Source organism: Pistacia vera, unplaced genomic scaffold, assembly GCF_008641045.1.
Source record: "Pistacia vera cultivar Batoury unplaced genomic scaffold, PisVer_v2 Contig356, whole genome shotgun sequence".
In the NCBI taxonomy this organism is placed as follows: Eukaryota; Viridiplantae; Streptophyta; class Magnoliopsida; order Sapindales; family Anacardiaceae; genus Pistacia; species Pistacia vera.
Window position 1 is genome coordinate 100,085 of NW_022196175.1, and position 18,088 is coordinate 118,172.

Here is an 18,088-nt window from a genome sequence, read left to right on the forward strand (position 1 = left end):
AGATCACAAATCCATGGTCGTTTCACGGCTAGATCCATGGCCGTTTTACAGCTAGATCTATGGCCATAGATTTGGCCGTTCCTCAACTAGATTTGTGGCCATTTCACGACCACATCTTTGGCCGTGAAACGGCCAGATCTGGCCATTTCCAACTATGAATCACAAATCCATGACAAAAAAAAGCCTTACTAGTGCACGACCTACCAAATCCCGCCGGTCGTGCGCCATTACAGTGATTGATGCTTGTTGTCGGTGGTGGTGAGTAATTACCAACGTTGATCTTCAGTGGTTGAGGATATTTTGTTAACTTTTAAATTTTTTTGTGGCTGTAGTGTTTTAGCTAATTTCTCAAATGTGGGGGCTGGGTAATTGTTATTTGGTAGATATTTGAGGACAATTGTGTCTGAAATGATATTAAATTAAGGGCAAAATAGGTGTCAAAATTAAATTATCCGATAATCTTTTAATAACACTCCTAGGGGAGGGTATCAGATTACCCCCTATATTATCGACACTAAACAATATTTATAATTAAAGATACTCATAATATTTTATTAGTTAGTTTACCAAAATCTTATAAAATAAACTAAGATTATTCCGTCATCTTATATGTCTCCTATCCATGCGAACCGTTAGTTCCATTGCTGAATGCGACTGGCGCCGAATGAATTTGCTAAAAATATTATTACATTATTTAATTAATATTTTGCAGCTCATTCTAATTGAGTTTCACATAGTAATCACCGTGCTTGAAAAGGAAAACCACATCGAAATCAAAACATAATCACCCCTGTGAAGTAATTAATTAAGGCAAATTACCGAAACTCATTAATTAATTCCCTTTTCATTTCTTCTCCATAACTCGACATCTCTCTTTTCTTTTACTCGAAGCACTGAGAGTGTGATCGATTCACTATTCACCATGGCTCGGCCTGCAATGGCGTCGACGATCAAAGCCTACGCGGTGCCTCTCACTCTCTTCCTCCTCGCTTTGTATTATCAGCTCGTCGTTCTTCCTCGCTCCTTTCCTCCCTCTCATTACGAAGGTCCGTCGCAATTGACACCTACGCGCGTGCATTTCTTTCATTCATTTGTTAATTATTTATGTGTCTTTTTTTTCCTTGAATTTTAGTTTTGGGAATGAAACGGCACAGTTCTATCGAAGAAGTGAAAGACGCGTACGAGAAGTTATCCTCTAAGTGGTAATTTAATTGCTTCTTTTTCATTGTAATTGTAGTTTATTTTGTTTATTATTTTTATTGAATTTTGTGTATAATTGATTGTTTCAGGAATTCAGGTGAGGAAGTTCCAAGTACTGCTGATTTTTTGAAGGTTCGTGAATTTTATTTTTACTTGCTTTGCTTTTTGCTTTTTCTAGATAGACAAAGTTATGATTACATTATAAGCGGCTGCTCCTATTTGTTTTGTAAATATTGATATCAGAAGACTGTCACGTTGTTTTAGGTTGAGGTAGTAATAAAGATTGTTTTATATTTGGTAGAGTGGAATTTCACAACTTGCATGTTAGTACTTGTTGAAGCAATGGTTGTGCTTCTCTTTTGTAGTAGCATCTCTCATCCGGATTAACGAGGTTGTAGGTCAACTTCTGCTTTTGTAATTTTAAGTTTCTTTTTCGATTTTAACTCTGGTCATGGTGAATGTTATTTATTAAAGTTTAAGATTTTGTTATGTGTCTGTTACATTTATGGAGTCATATATTCTATTGGTATTAATCTTCTCTTTCCATGGAGTTACCCTCTCTCTATGGAGTTACCAAAAGTGAAGTCGTCATTTGCGATGACCAGTTATGAAGGTGACAATAGTTAATTTAAATTTTGAATTCCAACTTTCCATCCAATATTTGAGTGCAAATGGATCAAGTGGGACAATGAGTTTCAAATTTATCAATATGAAGGTTTGCACTCTTTTATGGTATGGTGACCTGGATCTTTGCAATTAATGAATTTAGAAAATGTTTCTAAAAGTAAGTAATTAAATCTACAATTCTATGTTTTTAGAAATCTCAAATTTGGTTGCTTAAAAGTTTTTCATGGGCAAGGACTCATATATTATTTGTAAGAAAATGAAGAAAGTAGTAATTTGTTGTTACACTGTCACTTGTGGCAAAGCCCTAATGCCTGAACAAAGATTAAATTACCACAACATCTACACTCTGGGTGGGGGAGGTTGATTAATAAATTGGGGAATTATAAACACTAAGAGGAAGGAAAAGAAAGTCATGCATGCTTTCATTGCATATATTTGCTACTACTCTATCATTAACATTTGAACTTAAACTTTATATGCTTATTGGGACTTTGGCCTCATTGTGCAAATAATAAACCATTGTGATTTGATTTTTATTCTGTCGTCTTTGTTGAATGTGAGGCTTATTGTAGGAAGGAGCCTTTTGTTATTTATTTTTTGAGTAATGCTGTTGGTTAAATTTATGGTTTCCCTTGCAGGTCCGATATGCTTATGAGCTGCTGATCCATCCTTTATGGAAGAGGGACTATGACATATATGGAATTGATGAGCAACTAGTATGTAGTTATTTATCATTTATTACGATGTCCTGTTTGTATACTTCCCAACTCTTTTTCTTCCTCTTCCAGTTTTTACTTTTTTTTTTTTTTTAATTTATTTGCTTGATTTCTTGTCCTTAGCATGTTCTTGATAAGGTCAGAGAACAACATGGTGGGGATAGTTTCTCACAGGTAGACCTTCCATTACTTGATGCTGCCACTTCTGGTTAGTAAAGATGTCTTTTTTTCTTTCAGTTTTGAATTTGGGAGTGTTTCAAAACTGCTGATAGATTCATAAAGTGTATCTTTCCATCAGATTACGGTGATTATGCCTTTAATGTCATTACATTGAAGGATTTTTTGTCTATGTTTAAAGATACTAAGCCACGGCTAATTCAGGTTAGAACACTATGGATATATTGTGCTTGATTTTCGAATGCCTGTAAAGCAATTATAATTTTGGTAAAATATTTAACAATGAATATTAATGGATGCAGGTTTACTCAGACGCGAGCTATCGTTGTGCTCAATTTTCTAATGCTTGGAAACGAATTGGTATGCATTCATTTGGTGATAGATTGTAAGTTTGGAAGTCAAATTTTGTTCTCTCTCTGTTGTTCATAGGATTTGTTTGCTTAATTGTCACTTTTAACAGTCAGGACAAAAGTGGACCTTTGGACCAGAGCAGCTAACTCAATTAGAAATATTAAATTGAATTAAACTTGGTCACTGATGAACAAAAGAGCTCCCATTCACACCTTTTTCTTGGATGAAAAGGCTTGAGCTCTGCATTTTTGGTTCATCTCTTTGGAAGATGATATCTTATTTTCCTGGACTAAAGACAAAGAGATATATTCATAAATACTGGAATATGCTGATATGTATACTAGGCTATGTCATTTATGCAAGACTGAATTTCGGTATTGTGACCTCGGTACATCTGTGCTGTACGGGGTTCACTAAGTAGCATGATTGTAATTATTTAGGCATCTCTTGGATGAAGCATATAACCAGAAAAAAGATAATCAAACAGACTCGTCTGCCATATAGGTGTGTGTTTTGGCTACCTTATATTCCTGATGCACCTGAATTTTTATTCTTTAATTATTTTGCTATTCATTTTTAATGAGGGGTACCAATATAGGTTAAGTTGGAACACTTTAATGGTATAAGTATTTCATGCATCACTTGGGTGCTTTTTGTGTGTTCAGTAAGACTGTAATGTTATCACTGAATCAGGCATGGTGATTACTTTGAGATATTGATAACATATCTCCCTCTGTCTGCATTCAGCTGCCTTACTGGAGGGGATTGCAAATACTGGTATGGTGGAACTTGGTGAGGTTCAACTTGCCACTTACCTTGCTGAGAGAAAGCCAACTGGACAATTTTTCTTTAGAAATGGTGAGTGTAGCATCTACTCAATTTACATCAGTTTATGACAAGAAGGGAATATCTCAACAGCTGTATAGAAAACAATTATTAAGCAAAATTGAAGTTTCCATTAGATTGCAAGCTTTGGGAATTTGCGAATCTTATGTCAAAAGCTCCTTTAAAATGTAAGAATATTTAACTACTTTGATACAAATGGGTTTATATAAAATCAATTGTGGTGGTGTGATAATATTTAACTATTCTTTACAAGCATATGGTTAAGTTCGAAAATGGAATTCTCTCACTTTATTGCAAGTGGGATCATGTGCAAGCTTGTAATTTGATACTTGCAGAATGCATCCTTGCCAGTTTTTCTATAGCCACATCCTAGATGAATCTGTTGGTTGAGAGAAAATATACTATAATTCAAATGTTCTGTTGTAATCTCATGTTTTTTCTTTGATAACCAGAAAAAAAGAAAAAACACTAGAGCTTGATTTGCTTGCCTTCTCTGGCTGTATGTCATTGATGGTTTGTCAATGGTAGGATACATTGAGGCACTATGAAGTAGCCAAATGGTTGAAGGAATTAAATGGTGGATTTTCAAGCTGGAAGTTATTTTCTTCTTGATTTTACGGCAACTCGAAACTTTATTTTTTTCATTGTGGCAAGAACTATATTTATGATCAATTCTGGCTTTAAAATTGTAACAAATTCACACAGGTCTTCCTTTGTTCGTTGCATTTCCAACAGGGTGTAAAACTGCTGATTGTGTAATTAGGTAAGTACCCAGTTAGGTTCTTTATTTAAAAAAAAAAGTAAGAAATTACAATATTCTATATTTTAAAGTATGTTGAGGAAAGCTTTATATTAAGTTTCATATTCCATATGTGCTTTCTAACTCCAATGAGTCTTATATCTTTCTTAATGTTATAGTAGAATAGTATCTAAAATGATCTTTGGTGTTAGGTTTGATGGAGAACTCTCCGTTGATGCAGTTACCGATTGGTTTGCGACAACCATATTAAATTTACCTCGCATTTTCTACTATACGAAGGAGTCACTGGTAATTAGTATTGACTCTTGGAACTTCATTTTTTATTCATAAGAAAAGTTTATCTTGACGTCCTGAGCATGAAATAAATCTTTTGGAGTGAAACCGTTGTATTCTTTTTTTTAAGTGAAACTGTTAATTGATTATTGATGGTCAGTGCTTTTTGCATGCACGCTTTCTTAGTGTCATTTATTGAAAATATAAACTTCTTCAACCCATCCTCAATTACAAGTTGGTGTTTGAGCTTTGGCATTTAATGTCTCTACATCATACTTGATTCTATGTCTGTATGTGCAAATAAAATATTACTCAGATTGTGGAGGTTATATATTACCTTTTGATTGTCCTTGGTTTTTAGTAAAACTTGTCAATATACTGCAACCCAATTATTTCATGACTGAAAACAAAAATGCATGTAAAGGCTAAGCTGCAGAAAAAAAATAAATTGTCACTTTCCTACATGAACTTTGGAGAATGAGTTGGTTACCATTTATATTAGAATTGATTTGTTAATTAGGTGAACCCAGTATTTACTTTAACATGTTACTGACAATACCATTTGAAACAATATTGCACTTTTTTGCATTACAAAGCCAGGTCTTCCATTTTTTTTTTTTTTTGGCTAGGAAAAGGAAGAAAACAGTAGTGAGTGGTGGGATAGAGTTCATTTTTTTGGTTCTCTTTAGGCTTCAGTTTTTTAGGATTTTCAAGATTTATCTTTTTTTTTTTTTTTTTTTCCTTTTCTTTTTTTGAATTCATCTGAAGTGAGAAGGGACTTTGGGTAGATTTTCTATAGTTTTTGGGCTTTTTTGTTCAGGGGAGAACGATTACTAACTAGAATTCTCATTGAATTGTTTCCCTTCTTTTTGTTTTATAATTCTTTGTGGACACTTGGTCTCCAGTTGTATTTCTTATCATTTTAATTCAAAGTTTATAGTTTCTTTAAAAATGGATAGTTGTCGCTCTTCTTTTAAGGGTTTGGGGTGCTGGTGGAGGGTTGTCTCACTTGTCAAATGTCAAAAGATAAAAAACATTTTGTTTGCTGAATTTATAACAAATAAATAAGTAATCAATGCATAATCACAAGTAGCTTTTAGTTTTGACTTTTGTTTCATATCTTGTGTTTAATGGATGTTATTGGCACAACTTGCCCTATGCTGATATTTTTTTTCTTGCTGTTATCTTATTTTTCATCCTTATTGTTAATGATGACTTGGAATTATGCATTAAATTCAGGGAAAAGATTTTCTGGCAAAAGCTGCGCCTCATAAGGTATGGTTCCTTTTTTCACAATATACTTTTTTAATGTTCATAAAATGCTATTTTCGTGATTTTATTTGTTTTGTTCTTGCAATTTGGTTGCTAGGCCATATTTACATTATGAAGCCACTATGTGAGGATGTCAACAGCTTCCTGGCTGATTAATATTGTATTGATATTTTAGGAATAGTCAGTTTAGATTTTCTGTTTACATCATTGTGGTTGTTACAGCTTGTGAAATAAGAATGACTTTAAAGTGTCTTTCATGCGTATTTGATCATAGTTGTTGAGCATTTCGTGAAATGAGCCTTGGAGCTGATAACTTGTTCTCTTGTGGGACCCAAACCAGCTTAGTTAATGGTGTTCATTTATTGCATTCAGAATCCTAAAGATGTTTGAGTGATACCTTTTGGATTAACGTAATCTTTATATGGTTTTCTTTGGGTCAGATTGAACCAAATTCATTACTAATTTGGGGGTATAGAGAGGTTAGCAACTGATATGTTAAAATTGATACTGCTTGTTGAAGTATTAAACTGACTATGAATTAGAAATGAAGATAGCAAGCTGCTAGTTGCAATTTTGCAATTGGTGATTCATGATAAATTTATATCCTGTATTGTTTCTCACATTTTGTTGTTTACATTATCATTTTTTTCCTGGTAGAATCCTTATGTTGTGACCACTTTCTTTTATGCAAAATTTGGCTTTACCATAAATTGTATGCGAGATCTTTTGGCTTTGAATTACCCAAGTAATAAGGGGTAATTTGTCAGACATAACTTAGGTTGATTTATCATTATTATTATAATATTTTTTTGGGGGTGGGTGAAGGAGGATAAGTGAAAACTTTTGACATCATATTTGGGTCTCAGGTAATGATGCTTTATGGAAATACTAAATTACCGTCCTTATTATCAAAATTAGCAACTTTTTTATGCAAAATTTTAATGTTTTATCTATGCCCAATTCATAACTTTGTGTTTCATCCTAGACGCAGCCATAAATTGAATGCTTTATGCTTAAGAATGGATGTGCAACATAATTGTTATGTGAAGAGCTTATTCTTTCAAAATCCTTGGAATTTTTGTCCTATAAGTTGGACTGATATTCTGCAATGCTGATTTCTGTAGTTATTCAGTTCTTTCTTATAAAAAAAAATAGTGTTCTCTATTGTGACATTTTAGTTTCCATAGCTTTGCTTAGATTTTCATGTGCAACATGGTGATATTTTGTAGTTCTTGATGCTTTCATGCTTTTTACCTGTAGGTAAAGGTAATTTTATTCTCAAAAACAGGCGAGCGTGCTACTCCATTTGTACGGCAAATTTCTAAAGATTATCGGGCTTATGCCTCTTTTGCCTTCATACTATGGCGAGAGGAGGAAGCTGCCCTTTGGTGGAACGTGTATGTGGATATGTTTTCTTATTACTGATTATAATATGCAATATTTATGTGGAAGAGACTGTTTTCTTCAACATGTTTTTGAGGAACCTGAATTGGAGTAATTTGTCAATAACATTAAGCTTATTTCGTCAATTACATATTTACCTGTATAATTTTTATAGCAAATTTCAATGATACATCTGTTATGGCTTGAGTTGAAAACCATGAAAGTAATGATGCTTCATTAGTTCCTTCTGCATTAGACAACCTAATTGAGATTTAACCAATGATGACAGGTTTGAGGTGGATTCTGCGCCTGCTATTGTATTCTTGAAAGATCCGGGTGTCAAACCTGTTGTGTACCATGGCATGTTACTCTTTTTCTATCACTTTACATGCCTTTTGTGGCTAGAGAACTTTTTATATGATTTTATTTGATCTATGAAAAAAGCTAAGTTGTGCAGATAATGTTGCAGGATCATTTAATAATTCACAGTTTTCAGAAGTCATGGAACAAAATAAAGAGCAAGGTATTTATAATGACGACGTGTTAGCCTAATTTTACTATTGTTTTTGGGATCATTAATTTATTTTTTTTAACAGGCTTCATTTGAATATTTATTATTTATTTATTCTTTTCCATTGACTATTTGACAACTCTTTTGTAAAGAATCCCAGTGTCTTTCAAGAGTATGCTAATTTCTTTTCCTCCACTCATCAGTGCACCTTTGTTTGTTAAGAAACCTATTCGTAAAAGTCACAATGAATTGGTGGATTGTCAATTGATGCTTGGACATTCATTGCACCTCCACAATTCACTCATTACATCGCTACAGATTATAGTAATAATCAGTGAAGATGTTACTGAATTAATTTTTTATATCTCATTTTTTCTTTGCATGATCACTCTTAATGTATGGATGGAACTACTTGGTTTCGTGTAGTACCTAAATGATGTTAATAAATAGTTGGCTGTTCTCATCCCCTTGAATTCTGAAAAGCAGAATAGGAGTTTTCCCATTATTTTAGGTCTGATAAGACTGAAACACTTATATTTGACCCACTATATCTTGGTATTTATTCAAATTGGTTCAAATGTTCAAGATGGAACCAGACCAAAATTAACCATGAAAATTAACTTTTAAAGTTATAATGAATGTGAAGAATGAAAAATTGAGATGGGAAAATGTTCAATCTACCATTCACGTTATATTTGCTTTGTTGCTGGTAAGGATAGATTACATGAAGAAATGAAAATCACTGGTTGGCTTAGATCATAGTCAAACCTTGCTTATCCATTAATCAGTTGCCCAATTTGGGGGGGTGGGGCGGGAGTGGTTGGGAACATTATGTTACCTCTATCAAAGTGTGTGAGGTTGTTGATGCAAATCCTGATCTCTCGTATAATTCCAGTTTAAAATTTTTTTTATCGATGGCTGTATCAACTTCCAATCTTAATTAGACATTTTTTTTCCTAAATTACTACTTCTGAAATCAGAATAATTTAGCATATAATTATACTGAACCAGTTTTTAAATAAAAATTTTCTTATATTTTGAAAGACCTATATTTATTGGGTTACACCTCTTCTCAGAGCTTCCTCAACTAAGGAGTTCGACATCAATGGAACTTGGGTGTGATGCCAGGGGTTATTCTCGTGCTGGAAGTGATACCAAGATCTGGTATTGTATCATTCTTGCAGGACGGCAAAGTCAAGAACTAAACAAAATGCGAGAAGTAAGTATTTCTGCCTGGATTTTGTTCCAAGGCCTTTTCATATACATATGTTGGTCTTAGAATAATCGTAAAGTATGTAGTTCGCCCAATATCCCTTGTGGTTTCATAACAGTTTTTCATCTTATTACTCTTTAATAAAGTTGTAACTCATTTTTGCACCTTTTCTTTTGAGAAAGGTAAGAATTACGGTTAGATCTTAAAGTTTCCATATTTTTTTCAAGTACTTTCTCTTTAGAAGTGAGAGAAAACGTAAAAAAGTTTTAGCATTTTGACTGTAGATATAGAGCATGTGATAAAACCGAATGAAAATAGAATTAAGACACTCGTAATGGGACCTAGGGAACACTACTCTGTGTAAAACAAAAAGTGACTTGTGGTGGTGGCTCCGGTGATGAAGTAAATGCCTCTAAGTAAAAGATAAAAAATACAGAGGGGGACCATTGCAGCTTATGAGATATCAAAGGAAGTTTTGTTTGATGATGCCTTCTAGGCATTGGGAATCTCCTAACATTCAACTAACAAGTAACTAGGAAAGAAAAACAATTCCTTACGACTTTTCTGAAAATCTGTTTTATAACCAGTAGGTCTGCATGATAACACAAGTATGCATTGGTTTAATATTTTTATACCTATTCTGGATCCTATTTTTCAAATCGCGTTTGGTATAATATTCTCAAAATATTACCTATTTTTTTAATTACATTAACCCCTAAGGTTATTAATTCACTAACCCCTGAAAAAAAAGTTTAAAATTAACAAAAAAACCCCCATCAACCAACTTGTCAGATTCCGGCACCCACGTCGGTGATAGCCGGAATGTACAACGGCCAACTTCCGACCAGAAATGGCGGAAGTTCACCGCTGTGGCCTTTTCCGGCCAGATCCACAACGGATTGGCCGGAAAAGGCCAGATCTGGCCGTCAGCGACGGCCAAAGAAAATGGCCGTCGTTGACGGTCAACGACGGCCCAATCTTGGCCGTCGCTCGATCGAAAACGACGGCCACATCTTTGGCCGTCGCTGACGGCCAAAGATGGCCGTCGTTTGGCCTTTTCCGGGTCGACGGCCAAAACAAACCATAGATCTGGCTTTTCGGCCAGATCTACCATGGATTAGCCGGAAAAGGCCATAACGATGTGTTCGGCACAGATCCGACAATCTGTGCCGTAACGAAATTTTCGGTCAGATTCGGCGGTGGTGGCCGGATCTGACACTGCAGTGGGGGGGGTGTTTTTGTCATTTTACATGTTAGGGTCTTTAGTTAAATTAGTAAAACGGGCTTTTTTAAAATTTAAAATTTACCTGTAATACTCCCATATCCAATAACCCAATACTACCCTTAAAATCCTATCCAAAATACTAAACCAAACGCACCCCAAGCTATTCTCTCTGTTTTCTACTGGTTTTTAACTTCACATGGGCTTTCTCTTTAATTTTTCATTTATATTAAGATCTGCTTCCATGTATCAAATGATGTTTTAATTGAATTAGGTAGCAGTTAGATCCCTTCTGAAGTATCTGATTAGAATTTCTTGAATACTTTTCTGAAGTTCTGTTACAGTTTTTAGCTTTCTTAGGATCCTTATCTAACTCTTTGGAGGTTCAATTATTGGACCCAAGACAGACTGTTTGGGGATCTAAGGCACATTACGGAAAGTCTGCAACAGCTAATCTTCTGCTTGTGGTCTTCTCTTTAAATTACTTCAGCCAGTTTATGTTCATATATTTGCTTAAGAATTGTTTAACACTTGAATAATATGGTAAATATGAAGGGACTTGCAGACATTCATATTTAAGGGAGAAGGGGAAAGGAGAGAGGAAGGGGGGGTGGGTGATGAAGGACAATACGGATAATAAAGATCAGATATACACCATTTAATGATACGCTTCCAGATACCGTTTTGGATGTTATTTTATGCATCTAACTTGTGCTATGGAATTTCCTTAAATTCTTTGTTTAAAATATGGGGGTAGTAACAATAGTTTGTAGACCGTGCGAGGGTTCAAGAAATATTATCAAGTGATGGTGGATCAGATGCAGCTGAGGCAGATCAATCTTAGCGCCATCAATAAATGCATTCAGAAAAGCGATGACTTTTGCTTGGCTTGATGGGGAAGCTCAAGAAGTGAGTTTCATCCCACCATTTTTGTGTTTATACATCTTATTTTTTGTTTGTTTTCAGGCATGTTGATGATACTGGTTAGTGTGAGCAAAAAACAATTATTGGATGAAAATGACGAAAGTTATGCGTTTGATTACTTGGTTGATCACATTTAATAACATGCCATGTTTTCATCTTTTTTAGAAATTTGGGTCATTTTGATGGTTTTGTTTGGTTTTCTCACTCTAGGAAACCAATGAAAGTTATCAAATTCATAAATATCATAATGAGGGGGACTAAACTTTCGTAGCAACCGTACCAAAATCAATTTGTGTAGGTAGTTTGAGAGTTTGTTCGGTTAAATGCACACCTCTATCTAAGTTGAAAGATGATGGTGCTTTTCTCCAAGTTGTATTCATTAGAAATTTTGGGATAACTGCATTAAATGCTAACTTAATTCATACAAGTTATAGCGTGCATCTATATTGGCCCTCAAGCGACTAATATTGTTGAATTTTCTCCAGCGATATTGTTCATTCTACCTTTTCTCAGAGACAATCTTTGAAAATTGTGGAAGAAGGAGGGATATGACTGATATACCCCGGATATTTATTGTGCGTTACAACAGAAATGCTACGCAGAAAATATAAAGTTGAGAAAAAACCGCATAATATATGGAGTGCATTGCAAGATGAAGAAGGGGATCCTGCTGCACAGCTCGTAGTGAGGTATAATGGTTCAGATGAATTCCTGAGGTATGAACTTTCTCTAATGTCAGATCTTTTTCGCACTGGCTTCCTTTAGCAGTTGTGATTCACTTGTCTTGGTGTTTATAAGTATGTGTAACATCTTTCATTTTCATTGAGATAAGTTTCACTCAGTTGAGAACTAAGGATACGTTGAACGGTGTTGTACTCTATTTTTTTTCAGATTTTAAAATGGGCATCAGAAATACAAGGATGGTGACACCAAAGATTCCCCTTCTATGTAAGTTGAGCCATCTTTTGTAAATACTTTAATCCAGTTGTTTTCTCTTTTAATCATGGAATTCTGTTATCAAATTATTGCAATTTATTTAATGGTGCTTAGCAAAAAAGCTCCACATCTCCCTCCCCCAATTATCGTTTACTATACATTAGAGAATATTTGGTGTGAAAGATTGTATAGTATAAAAAGCAGTGTAGTATTAAATAATACAATACAAGTTTGGTGAAAACTTTGCACTACATAAAGCTAATGCAATGTATAAGTTTTTAATCCATATCTATTGTACTAATTACCAAGTAAAAGGGTGGGTTAAGTGACATATTCTATTATTTTAATTTACTTTAATAATTTTAATAATCTATTAATTACTTAAATTTTCACTTTAAGATAGATAGATCATATTGATTTAAAATAACGATAACAAAAAATTTATTTTTATTTAAAATTTTTAAATATTCTGTGTGATAATAAATGATTTTTTTTTCTGTAAATTTTTAATTTCTTTTCTATAATTTTTTTAAAAATGCTTTAAAATTAAGGTAAAAGTAAAAAGAATTAAGTTTTAAATGAATTATTAAAATTCAACAAATACATTTTAAAAATCTAATTGAAAATCAAATGTAAATTAATACAATATAATGATGCACCAAACACCCTATTATATTTCATACAGTATTATCTTGTACTATTAAGTACAATACAATAGATATTATACTTACTATTCAGTGCAATGCGACAGACTAAACATTGCCTTATGTTGCTTTTAGTGTAAGTTGCTATTTGAGGTGCTTACAACAGGGCCGTTAGGCCTTAGTTCATCAGCTTGAATGGCTCAGTTCATATGTGATGTAACTAACAATGGTTTCTAATATAAAAATTTCGTTGCATTACGGTTTATGTTAATAACTAAAAGCCCAGATAGAAACGTGTCATGATTCTTTTGGAGTCTTTTGTCGTTACCCAAAAGTTCTTTCTCTTCCAATACAGAGAGTGAAGACTCTGAACTTGTTCCTGAGGATGCAGATCCTATGGTCCAGAGGGCACAAAAGCATTCGTTCTAAGAGTGTTGGAATGAAGCACTGCTGCGCAACATTCTAGCCGATGTTCCAGTTACCTTGGAGATCCAGAATAGGTCCGAGCTGCTTTTGGCAGCAATAATGTTTTGGTACCACTGGCTGGTTAGGAGTCAAAAACCAGCTGTCCTAGGCAATCAGGTCAACCAAGTGAATCAAGCACTGAGGTAGTAGTGGCTGGCTTAAAAATTACGATATTTTTTTAATGGTTTGCAAACTTCTCAAGTATAATGTGCAAAAGCTGTCTAGCATATTCCTTATTAATGTATGTACAATTGTCAATTACACACACAAACACATACAAATATAGTGCTGGAAAGAAAGATTAATAAGAAAGAAAATACTCTTACTGATCTCTCGTTTGGTGCCATGTTCTTGAATGAGTTGCAGCTGGTGAATGATGCTTATCATGTGCCAATATTCTACGAGCAAAAATTGTGTTTCATTCTTTCATTCGAAACAAATCATACTTGTGTGGTGTAATTTAGAAGCCTGTTTATTAGCATTGTTTATTCTATGATGATTATAGCTACTCAGATGGTTTAATGTTACTAGCTTCTCTATTTCCTTTTAGCTATTCTTTAATTCCTTCAATTTCTCGTCCTACACATTATTGTCCTTCGTAAACCAATCCAATTAACATGATCCTTGATATACTATTTTCTGTATTTCTTTTTCTCATGAAGCAATAAGGATAAATGCTTTGGAAACATTTTATTCTTTTCAGGATGAAACTAGACAACGACAGAGAGAGCGTGCAAAGAAATTTTCAAAGAAAGACGACCTTTTCTATAACCGATGTGGAACCAAAGATGCTTACCAGGCCCCTCTCTCAGATTCTGATTCAGAGTAGTAGATATCGCTTAACAAAATGGATAGCGCCGGAGATTCTCGAAATGAGATAAAAGTCGAAGGCCATAGTTGTAATTGGAAGTAACAAACAGTTGCTGTTGATAAAATCATTTCCAGATGATATAGGAAAAGATTAGACTATTACGGAACAATTATGTATTATTTAAGCTGCAATATCTAGAATCTAGATGTTATCTTGATAGCACCCTGGCAATCTAGTTATATAGGCTAGAAACTAGATATAGAAGGCTTCCTATTCAATTAGGTTTGGAATTTTTTTTTTTTTTTTTTTTTTTTTTTTTTTTTTTTATTGGAAAGAGTACCGAAAAATTGGTCTGTTCATATGTAAGAATTTGATACTGGATTACAGAATGTTGGTTTGTATTGTTGTATCAGCAAATAATGGCTTCCATTAGGCGTATATGAGATTTAAACTGATGGGGTGATCATTCTCATTTCAATTAACTGTGTACTTTAAGAACCTTATCTGATGGTTGCTGAACCCCTTTTATGTTTGATATAGTTTCAGGCCTTCGCCAGGTTGTTGAAGCATGATTTTGTATGATTTTTGTTAGAATCATGAATATGCATGGCAATTGTGTTCAGTACAGCTCTGAATTTGTAAAATAACATGAAGAATTGCCTTCATATGATTGACTAAGCGAAATCAAATTAGAGATGCGAACGTTCGCTTAAACTTTCGGCACAATATTTTTTTATTATTGACTTGATTTTATCCAATTATTAAGATGAAAATTTAGAAACTAGAAAGTGCCAATCCTCTATATTAAGGCAGATTAATGATAAAGTCGTTATATAAGTTAAATGTTCTTTTGACTTTTTAAGTTTTTTAGTCCTACCTTCTGCTTCAAGTTAAAAAAAAAATGCGAATAAGAAATAGATTTATCAATAATTAAAAAATAAATTTTACCATTGTATAAACCCTAATTGATATTTGTTTGGGCAAAGATTGCTTAGAGGAAGAAAACTCTTCTAAATTGATTGAACTGTTATTGATTATCTATTATGGGCCCGTGTGACCCGACCCACCACTCATCAGAAGGGTGATTTCGTAATTCAATTCAAGATAGTCTGAACTCAACTTCTCAACGCGGTATCGCTGTAAGCCCCGACAGACTTCAGTTAGTCAGCTGTTGGTTTTTCAGTTCCCTTGTTCATCAACATTTTCGATCGAAATCTTTTAAGGTGACATGTCCATGCTTAGATCGTGTCATTTGTTTTTTGAGTTCAATATTTTTATTCCTCTTCCTTTTGTTTTCGATTATATTAAATGGGTTTCATTCGTTGTACTTTTCATGCATAAGGTGAAAAATTAAAAATTATGCTCCCGTGGTTGCGTAAAATTCTCGAATTATTGCTTCTGTTTGTGGGTGTTGGTTAAATTCTATTAATATTGATATTGGGTGGTGATGCCTGTTATGGAACGCTTCTGGGTATATATTCGGTTTGTGTATTTAGTGTACAAATGTTGGTGGTGAGGAGGATGATAATGATTTTTCTTTAATGTGTTTTTCCCCACGTGTGTTGATGTGATTACTGAGGTTTCTTCTTTGATTTATTAGTATAGCTAGTATTGGTCTTGGCTTTTGTTTTGTTGCATGTGTTAGGATTATTTCTGGGTTTGTTAGAACTTAGTATTGGTGCTTTGGAAGGGATTCTCATTGCATATGAAGTTGAGGGGGAGTACCATAGCTGCCTGTGTACACTGAGCAATTCGATAATTGGGTTCAAATTGGTGGGCACTGAGATAGTTTGGAGTTGACTAAATTGTGACAATGGTAGATATGAATGTTTTGGAAGCTCTTTGTTATTTATTTATTTTCGCTAAAGCAAATGTTGGTAGTAGAGTTTCTGTTGAAAAACTTATGGGATGCAATTTTACCTTTTCTGCGAATGCGTGGTTTTGTAGTTGTCATTAGTTTTATCATGGTAGTATCATTTTCTATGACATTTTGCACTTCGATTATTTAGGTTTTTGAAGCAATGGGAAAGGACTCTAAACCAAAGGATGGAGGGAAGGGTAAAGGGAAACAGTCAGCAGGAGGTGATGAGAATGCTTCTAAGGGTAAAGGAAAAGGTGGGAAGTCAGCTGACGGGCTTGGCACCTGCACATATGTCAAAGGTTTCTAATTCTTGCTTGCCGCCTTTAGTAGCTTATCATTCATTTAATGATTATCTATCACATATCTGTCACACCCTTCTTTGTTTGGTTTTGCTTATGATACTCCTTAATTTGTTGTAGCGAGACATGTCTTATGTGAGAAACAAGGGAAGATCAATGAAGCATACAAGAAGCTGCAAGATGGTTGGCTTAGCAATGGAGATAAGGTTCCACCAGCTGAGTTTGCTAAGGTGAATCCAGTAGAAACTATCATTCCATAACTATTGAAGATGCTAAATATTCACTCTTGGTTTAGAGACCATAAGCACGAGTGTTAGTGATGACTATCTTATTTAAGTTATAGTGGTAAATTGTGCCTGGCATAAATTATGCACTTTTAAGAAAGACAACTTAGTTGGGCACCTCTAAGAATGCCTGAGTTTGGGTGTTTGCTGAATCATTTTCGTTCCTTACCCCTTCTCATCAGATAGCTGCAGAATATTCGGAATGCCCATCTGGGAAGAAGGGTGGAGACCTTGGATGGTTTCCACGTGGCAAAATGGCCGGCCCATTCCAGGAAGTTGCCTTCAGCACACCAATTGGAGCTACCAGTGCACCCTTCAAATCAACGTATATTCTTAAATTTTATTGTTATTTAAGGCTTTACACCAGCTTGTTTTAGGTATATCTTGTGGACCACAATATTATCCTTGGCTTATACTAGCTTATTTATTTTGTACCTTACAATGCAGGCATGGATACCACATAATCTTGTGTGAAGGGAGGAAGAATTGATGGAACCCGGAATTCGCATGAAGGGTAATCCAGGAAAGGCGAACATAGAGATGAAAATAATGAATTTTTATATTGAAGCATAATGTGGCTCATCAATGATGGTTGACATTCGTGGCTGAATGATGCTTTCTCATCAGAAGTTAGATATTACTGAGTATTATCTGGAAAGATTATAATTGTTTGGAAATGCTCATAAATTTCTTTTTCTTTTAATTTCAATTTGTGTGCTATCTCGACTTTCTTGAGCAAGGAAAAGATGAATGTCAGCTTCTAATTTTGTTGGGAACTTTTTATGATTTGAACTGGGATTTGCATACACACTTGGACAGTATTCCAAATGGATGTTTATAATATCTCAAAGAGTGCCGGGAAGAAGACTTAGGGGCTGTACTGGAAAATTTGCACCTAGAAGCATTTGATTTGACAGCCTTATATTGATTACATTTGGAGCCAACAGAGTCTTGGAATGGAAATTAGATGGGATTGGAGATATGTGTCACCAATTTGGTTTCAAGAAGATTTCTAATACCATTCAATTCTATGGCTATATTAATTACGTGGCATTTCAAAGCGAGGTCACTTGGGGCAACTCCTTGGCTACTGCCTATATGCAACAACTGCTTGTGAAGACCTTTTTTATATTGTTTTTTTGGTATAAATTGTCAAGTGTTGGCTATTATAAACCTAGGTGAAGGCACAATCTTTTTCTTCTGACTCTACGTCAAATTCTTTGAAGTAGAGGCTCTCTACTCTGCGCATCTACACGGGGAGTTCATAGCTAAAATAAGGCTCTATGTCAAACAGCTCTTGAGCATTAATCAAC

At 34.4% G+C, this 18,088-nt stretch overlaps 2 protein-coding genes and 1 long non-coding RNA gene across 3 annotated transcripts; all 3 read left to right on the forward strand.

Annotated features, from left to right (window-relative positions):
* Positions 1–744: 744 nt before the first annotated feature.
* On the forward strand, positions 745–12,095 carry LOC116139645 (dnaJ homolog subfamily C member 16). Its single transcript, XM_031425322.1, has 17 exons — positions 745–1,046; positions 1,133–1,202; positions 1,290–1,332; positions 2,466–2,543; positions 2,667–2,751; positions 2,842–2,924; positions 3,023–3,080; positions 3,819–3,929; positions 4,623–4,680; positions 4,869–4,965; positions 6,190–6,225; positions 7,483–7,619; positions 7,895–7,965; positions 8,075–8,128; positions 9,193–9,335; positions 11,325–11,460; positions 11,961–12,095. Exons 1-16 carry the CDS (start codon positions 923–925, stop codon positions 11,442–11,444), a joined length of 1,368 nt encoding a protein of 455 aa, XP_031281182.1. The 5' UTR covers positions 745–922; the 3' UTR covers positions 11,445–11,460; positions 11,961–12,095.
* Positions 12,096–13,458: 1,363 nt separating this feature from the next.
* LOC116139646 lies at positions 13,459–14,655 on the forward strand. Its single transcript, XR_004129494.1, has 2 exons — positions 13,459–13,663; positions 14,224–14,655. It is a non-coding gene; the product is annotated as an uncharacterized LOC116139646 (long non-coding RNA).
* Positions 14,656–15,364: 709 nt separating this feature from the next.
* Positions 15,365–17,581, forward strand: LOC116139635 (peptidyl-prolyl cis-trans isomerase NIMA-interacting 4). Its single transcript, XM_031425313.1, has 5 exons — positions 15,365–15,554; positions 16,341–16,491; positions 16,612–16,721; positions 16,958–17,100; positions 17,223–17,581. The coding sequence occupies exons 2-5, from the start codon at positions 16,353–16,355 to the stop codon at positions 17,263–17,265; spliced, it is 435 nt and encodes a 144-aa protein (XP_031281173.1). The 5' UTR covers positions 15,365–15,554; positions 16,341–16,352; the 3' UTR covers positions 17,266–17,581.
* The last annotated feature ends 507 nt before the right edge of the window (positions 17,582–18,088 follow it).

Coding starts and splice junctions, on each gene's coding strand:
- LOC116139645 (XM_031425322.1), top strand. CDS start 923: ATGGCTCGGCCTGCAATGGCGTCGACGATCAAAGCCTACGCGGTGCCT. Junction 1,333..2,465: donor GTACTGCTGATTTTTTGAAG/GTTCGTGAATTT, acceptor TTTCCCTTGCAG/GTCCGATATGCTTATGAGCT. Junction 4,966..6,189: donor ACTATACGAAGGAGTCACTG/GTAATTAGTATT, acceptor CATTAAATTCAG/GGAAAAGATTTTCTGGCAAA.
- LOC116139635 (XM_031425313.1), top strand. CDS start 16,353: ATGGGAAAGGACTCTAAACCAAAGGATGGAGGGAAGGGTAAAGGGAAA. Junction 16,722..16,957: donor CACCAGCTGAGTTTGCTAAG/GTGAATCCAGTA, acceptor CCTTCTCATCAG/ATAGCTGCAGAATATTCGGA. Junction 17,101..17,222: donor AGTGCACCCTTCAAATCAAC/GTATATTCTTAA, acceptor CTTACAATGCAG/GCATGGATACCACATAATCT.